We start from the raw sequence: 7500 nt of genomic DNA on the forward strand, positions 1-7500 counted from the left end.
GTGCACAAATAATTCCTTTCTGCCCCGTAGTTCAACGGCTTCGAGCAGATCTGCATTAATTTCTGTAACGAGAAGTTGCAGCAGTTCTTCAACCACCACATGTTCGTGCTTGAGCAAGAGGAGTACATGGCCGAGGGCATTGACTGGGTCTTTGTCAACTTCGGTTTGCATTGAGCACTTCGATTATGTAATGGAGGGAATCTTTTTCTTGCTATTATTATAATCTCTGATAACAATATATTTATGTACACATAAACGCACACACACACACACTATCTATATGTGTGTATATGTATATATACATATTTATATATTTATCCTTTTGCCCGGCGACCATCCCCCAAAAATAAACACTTTAAAGTTACGGATGTCAAAGCACAATGCTTCATCATATCGTACAGAAATCCTCGCCATTCTCGTGGAAGAGTCCATGTTCCCGAAGGCCACCGACGAGACATCTGAGGAAAAACTGAAGGCCAACCATCTGGGCAAGTCTGCTTGCTTCATCAAGCCTCCCAAGCCAGGCCAGGCTGAGGGTCACTTCGCCAACGTTCTTTACGCCGGCACTGTGACGTACAATCTGACTGGCTGGCTGTAGAATATCAAAGATCCACGCAACGACACCGTCGTCGACCAGCTCAGGAAGTCGAAGATGCCTCTCATTGTGGAGCTTTTTGCTGATCAGCCTGCTCCCGCTGAGGCTAAGGGAGGTATGTATATATAAATACATCTAAAAAAAAGTTTTTGTCCTGTTTACGTCTTACCAAGGCGATAAAGCTATGTCTCACAATCCTTCTACCTATTATTCGTCAATGTTTATATTTCTCTATCTATCTTTCCGCTTCATTATCTATCCATCTTACAATCAGTCAGTTTATACACACTAGACATATCAATTTCCTGTTAAGTGATAACAATGGCAGCAATGATGATATCTCCACAACTGAACTTCCTTCATTAATTGGAGCAGTTTTTTCCTGTTCCCTAGGTAAAAAGAAGAAAACTGATGGTTTCAAGGTTGTTTCATCTGGATATAGGGTATAGCTGACTGTCCAGAATAGCGCGTATATGCATTACTTTAATTACCCATTAGTATACATTCATGCAGCTACTTACATATGTACTTAAATGAACTTACAAGATAAACAGTCATTTGTAAATATATTTATCTTGCACACTCTCGTTTCTTGTTTCATATATACTTTAGTGAACTTACAAGATAAACAGTAATATGTAAATATATTCTTGCACACACTCTCGTCTCTATTTTACAAAGACAACGCATTATTTGTAGGTTCTGAAGTTCTTCTCTGTCGTTGTTATTTTTAGGCCTATAATATTATCCAGTATAAGGAATGCCGTTTTATTTGAGTATCAAACTTCAAACTAATACAGTCAAACTCGACAGAAACTACTGAACAGCTACTGAAAAACTACTCTACACTCCACTCACCCTCACTTTGTACCCAGTGAGACAGACACCAGGTAAAGTATTTAATGATGCTCTTGTCATTGCGTAATTCACGAGTTGTACTTTCTCAATACTTTAACCCAATGACGCCGGGGAAAATGAGTAAAAATGGGGAAAATGCTGTGCTCATTTTAATTTTTTTTTGTGCAATGTCTCTGCACATTCATGGCTCTGCTAGTGCTTAGCCACAAAGAAGTCAATTAGTAGACCTTGTGATCTTACCTAATTTGAATTGGCGGGAAAAATGTATTTTTTACTAGTGCTATGAATATCGATGGTTTTATTTTTATTATAAACATTATAATTACTATAAGGTAATAAAGATTAGCAACAGCAAAATAAGATAATTTAAAATATCAAAGAAACAGCCAACTGCGAGGCAGTACTCGCAATTGGCTCATTGGTGACTTAGTACAAGTATAGCTATCTATGCGTAAAACAATCAAACAAGTAAACTCACAGTGGGCATGGCATACACGTACACATCATTGGGTTAAAACAACATTATTTTATCATTCATCCATTCAGCCGGAGTCATCATACATCAGCTGACTTGCAACGATGTACTTGAGGGTATCTGTATTTGCCAGAAGGGCTTCCCTAATAGGATGCAATACTCTGACTTCAAACATTGGTAAGTCTCATGGTAAAGGGACGAAATACATTCATGATGATTTAAAGTACGTGTATTTAGTAATTATAATGGCTGCACTTGCTTGTTTCTAAAGCTACAAGCTACTGACGCCATAGCCTCAGAAGAGGATGACAAGAAGGAAGCAGAAATGACATTCCAGAAAGCTGGGCTAGATAAGGAGCTGTATAGGTGCAGTAAGACAAAGATATTTTTTATACCTAATATTTTGATAAACGGATAGTTTGTGTTTATATTTCTTTATAATACCTATAATACTCAACATTTCTACACAGGTATTCATCTGTGCTGGTGTCTTGGGTACCATGGAAGAACTTCGTAATGAACTTTTGGCTAAGGTCATCACTTGGATGCAGTCATGGATCCGTGGTCTGATTGGACGTCTTCAAGAACAACGTGTTTCCCTCGTAGTTCTGCAGAGGAACATTCGGAAGTTTATAGATATGAGCAACATCTTTTGGCATAAGGCGTAGCCTCTCATCTACCAGCCTAGGATTGAAGATAAGATCAACAAGCTTAAGGACAAGGCTGGGAAAGCTGTTTCAGCCTTGGATTGCAAATCTACATGCCGCAAGGAGCTGGAGGAATCCAATGCAAATCTTGTTGAAGGACTGAATGAACTGAAGGTTACCCTCGAATCCACATAGAGCAACGTTTCGAAATTCATCGAAGAACAAGCCAAACTGAGTGCTAAGAAGACCAAGCTACAGGCTAAGCTGAAAGTGAGTCTTAAAGTGTAAGATAATTCAGTAGATTCTTAACATTGATTCTGAAAATGTTTTAAATTGAACGTATTAGATATTCATAGGGTATTAACGCTTCTCTTATAAAGAAGATATATTCACATTGGGATTATTTTTTGATAATAGCACTCAAAATATCCCTTTCTTTCAAACGGTTCACACACATTTAGGATTAGAGGCATGTAGAGCAAGATGTCAGTGCCACGAGGAAAGACCTGGAAGAATTTGAACTTAATGTCCAAAAGACTAACCAGGATAAGGCTACCAAGGATCATCAGATCAGGAATATCAATAATGAGATCGCTCACCAGGATGAAATCATCGACAAGGTTAACAAGGAAAACAAACTGTGAGGCTTTTACCCCCCCCCCCCCCCCCCACCACCACCACCATACTCATTACCTACCCCCCCCCCCCCTTCCTTGCCCCGATCTTTCTATCCCTCTCGCCCCCATATTCGCACCCTCTTCCTGTTCCCTCGCTTTTCCTCTTCTCGCTCTACTTCCACGGAAGCTTCTCCCTCTCCTGCCGTAATGCACAGGGCGAGTCGAGCACAGCCGGACCACTTCCCTTTGCCAGCCTCATGTTTACGGTTTTTTTTTAAATTCTGTGCTACGCTGGCTCTATTTTTACATGTACTTTACGTTTTTTACACCTTTTTTGTACATTTAAAAAAGAAAACCTTTACTGAGATCCTTCGTTATCTATGCATATTTTACAAAGATTCTCATGATGTGCGGATAACAGACATCCACATCTGCTGCGACTGCATCTTTTTTTATTTTAGTTTTTTTTAGTTTTTTAGTTTTTTTCTTATCTCCTGTATTTTAAGCTCCGTTTTATTTTTTTTAATGATTTCCTTTTACTTATTCATCCTTTTAATTTATCTTTTACAGCGAGAGAAAGTAACTTATTTTAATATTTTTATTAATGAATCGCAGCAGATTGTTTTACGTATTTTTTCTCCGTAATTATATTTTTAAAAATAATTTCGTATATTTTATTTTATTATAACAATTCTTATTTATTGTTTTACACTATGTGCTACGCTGCCGTCCCCGGGAACATTGTAACGTGACCCCTATGTTCATATTAAATAAACGAAGTGGATACTCTGACTGTGTTGTGACTAGCCTTTGGATTTACCTGTCTGGATTTTTCACCGTGGATGCCATAACAAGGTTGTACTGCCCCTTTTACTTGCCTAGGTGTATTTATGCTGGACGTGCTATTTTACTATTTTACTTATACTGTGAACCATGTGTGCTCCTTTGGCTTTTACTTTTTACTTACTCTTATTTTTACTTTTATCTTTACCATTTTACTCGTCATTGTACTCATTTTATCTTTTACTTGTTTTATCTTAGATAGTTCTTTTTATTGTCTTTAAGCCATTCTGGCATGCTTTCAGTTTTTCTTTAGCCCTTCTGGCGTATCTTTATTCATTCTTAAGCCCTTCTGGCACTTGTCTTTTTACGTGTTAACTTGTTTTACTTTGGTGCCTTCTGCACGGTTCTTTTTTGTGTTCATTTTAGATTTTGTATTTCATTTATCATGTATCTTCGTATTGGTCACGTTCCTGGTAGGCCTCCGGGGATAGTTAGCGTGTGAGGTCGTCTGGGTTCTCAGCCTTCAGCTTGGTCCCCTCACCCCCCTTTTCGAGGAACGAACGGGGTGCCCTCATTTTCCTTGGCCCCTAAGCCCGAAGCATCCCGCCCCACGGGTGGCCTCTTTTGGGTTCCTCTCTCATATAACCTTACAAAACTGCAGCAGGATATGAATCAAAAGACTGCTGAGGATCCCCAGGCCGTCGAGGAGAAGGCCAGCCACCTCAACAAGATCAAAGCCAAGTTGGAACAAACCCTAGACGAACTCGAGAGTTCCGTTGGACGCAAGCTTAGTGTCGAAATTAAGAGGTCCAAGAGGAAGGTAGAGGGAAATCTTATAATGACCCAAGGGTCTGTCGCAAGAAACACATTGATGTTGTTACTGAGATGACTGAACAGATCGATCATCTCAGCAAGGTGAAGGCCAAGTATGACTCGGAATTACAGTTTGTAAACATAATACAATAATACAATAATACTAATAATATTGATGAAAATAGTAAAAGTAGAAATGACAACAATAATAATAAAAACATTATTAATAATGATATTAATAATGATAAGGGTGATGTTGATAACCATAGTAATATTGCTAATGATGACAATATTTATAGTAACAATCATGATACAAGTAATGTTATTAATACAAATAACAAAAGTTGCTCTAATAATTGTAATAATAATGATGAGAATGATCATACACACACACACACACACACATATATATATATATTAATTTATATATATTAATTTATATATATATTAATTTATATATATATATATATATATATATACACACACACACACAAAAAGACATACACAGACACACGCACACATACACACTTATATATATACACTCATACATGCACATGCATTTATATATATATATATATATATATATATATATATATATATATATATATTTATATTTATATATATATATACATATACATATATATATATATATATATATATATGCATACATACATATACATATATATGTATATATATATATATATATATATATCTATATATATATCAATACACATATGTATACATATATATATATATATATATATATATATATAGACATAGAGACGTATATATCTATCAATCTATCCATCTATCTATCTATCTATCTCTCTATATATATACATATATATGTAAACACAGACATATCGCATGGCTTAACAGGAGCTTGAAACTGTTTAGAGGAGCTAAGACTTAAGTGTGATATGCTAAATGGTGGTATGTTTTAACCCATACTAAGACAAATAAAATATGTGTTGGATAATTGAAGTTTTTTTCTTTTGAAGAATAAATGTATTCTTATCTGCATGATTTCACACACACGCAAACACACTGTAAGCGGCATAGATGCCTAGTAACAGTAAATTAAATAGTATTACCTTATCGCGGATGATTCAGAAAACTTGCCGAGTAGGACCCAACCGAATCACCACTAGAACGACTGCACCGAAGTCTTCCGTCCGTCAGTCTAGGCACACGTCTGACGTCACAAACAAAGCTTTCCCCCGGGCCCCAAGGACGATAAGCCCCGGCAAGAATAAAATCTCGGCCAGTCTACCACCGATACGCAATGTAAAGTGGATCCGTAATAAATTATATTCCCAATCCAGATATGGTTAATCTTTCTCAATCCTGCAAGGTCGCCACTGTGAAGGCCTAGAATGGTAATTCTGTGACAATGTACAGTTGTGGAATTATATTTCAGTAAACTTGCTGGGTCCCACTTTAGTACATCTGGCACCACTTCGATGTAAACATAGAGTAAATAGTATTTTTATGAATGAGGCGAAAACCTGTATTATTAACTATTTTTTGAAACTTGGTAAACCATTTCATATTTCGTTTTCTTTAAACAAGTGATAACAAAACATGTAGCATTAGTTATCACTGACTTTGTTTTGGGATATTTTTCAAATGCGATTTCCTGGGATTTTCTTTATCGAAATGGCGGCACCTATGGAGGAGAGGTGGCATTTCCCCCTTTTTTACAACAGCTCAAGTATCAATTATAGCTGCATATTTCTTGAAACTTGAAAATGTGTGTGCGTGCGTGCGTGCAGTGCTTGTGGGAATACGAAGTCGATATTTGGTGATGAGTAGCTAAACAATATGTATAATTCCTCTCGATAATTCGGAATGCTTTTTATCTTGTGCTAAAATCTAACCATAATTTACGCTATTATTATTCCGTAAGTCGTTGCGTTTCTCTGAGGAGTCGCATTCGATCAGCTGAGCGAGAAAATACATGTTTGCTTGTTTCAACTCGGGCAACTACTAGCTGGGTAGTTTTAAGGAGGGTGAAAAACTTACTCCCAATACATGTGCTGTATTATATCTGATATATTGAAAGAGAGATCTTGTTCATTCAGATAAAATAGGAATTCAATCTCGCTGTCTACTTTTATCTGACACGTATGCAATTTATATTTCCCTTGTATTTGTCAGTGCATGTCAGAGCTTTGATACATAATTATATGTTTATCATATAAATACTTATTTCCCGGTATGAAAAGTCATACTTGTTCACCCGGAACTTTAGTTTGAAGAAAGATGTACCATCTAGAAAAAAAAAAAAGACACGAAATCGTAATTAATACTGTTTATAATACTGAATCTTCATAAATTCCTGAATATTTATTTCGCGGCTAATCTTAATATATACTAAACAAGGAAGAACATATGTCCGATGGTATATGATGTCATAATGACAAATGTGAAATCCGAGGTGAAAACGAGGCTGCCAAGCTGATACTTTTTTCAAGATGGACGCAAGGCAATCTGAAATTGCAAATATAGACCACACCATTGAGATAATGGAAAGTAATTTCTTTTCCAGAGAAGTAACAAGAGAGCCGGGTATCTCCCGGTCGACGTATACTGGTGAATAAGGTTGGAGAAGGAGGGCACCCTGAACGACCGCCCTCGTTCCGGATGCCCCTTCACCAAGGCAGCCGACATTCATATACATTGCCAACATCGCCTCTAGTTCGCCTATCA

The 7500-nt window shown here is 36.9% G+C and overlaps 1 protein-coding gene and 1 long non-coding RNA gene across 2 annotated transcripts in view; both read left to right on the forward strand.

The window, feature by feature from the left end:
• LOC125044898 (myosin heavy chain, muscle-like) overlaps positions 1-7500 on the forward strand; it is a 44334-nt gene that overhangs the window by 2675 nt on the left and 34159 nt on the right. Inside the window, 10 exon segments of the mRNA XM_047641859.1 lie at positions 31-163; positions 402-568; positions 599-710; positions 989-1038; positions 2399-2530; positions 2612-2749; positions 3043-3195; positions 4637-4795; positions 5902-6075; positions 6233-6264. Coding sequence (XP_047497815.1) covers positions 31-163; positions 402-568; positions 599-710; positions 989-1038; positions 2399-2530; positions 2612-2749; positions 3043-3195; positions 4637-4795; positions 5902-6075; positions 6233-6264 — 1250 coding nt within the window.
• LOC125044730 lies at positions 2062-6100 on the forward strand. The gene is made up of 4 exons (XR_007116515.1): positions 2062-2845; positions 3037-3195; positions 4637-4901; positions 5902-6100. It is a non-coding gene; the product is annotated as an uncharacterized LOC125044730 (long non-coding RNA).

This window comes from Penaeus chinensis, chromosome 36 (genome assembly GCF_019202785.1).
Source record: "Penaeus chinensis breed Huanghai No. 1 chromosome 36, ASM1920278v2, whole genome shotgun sequence".
NCBI classification, from domain to species: Eukaryota; Metazoa; Arthropoda; class Malacostraca; order Decapoda; family Penaeidae; genus Penaeus; species Penaeus chinensis.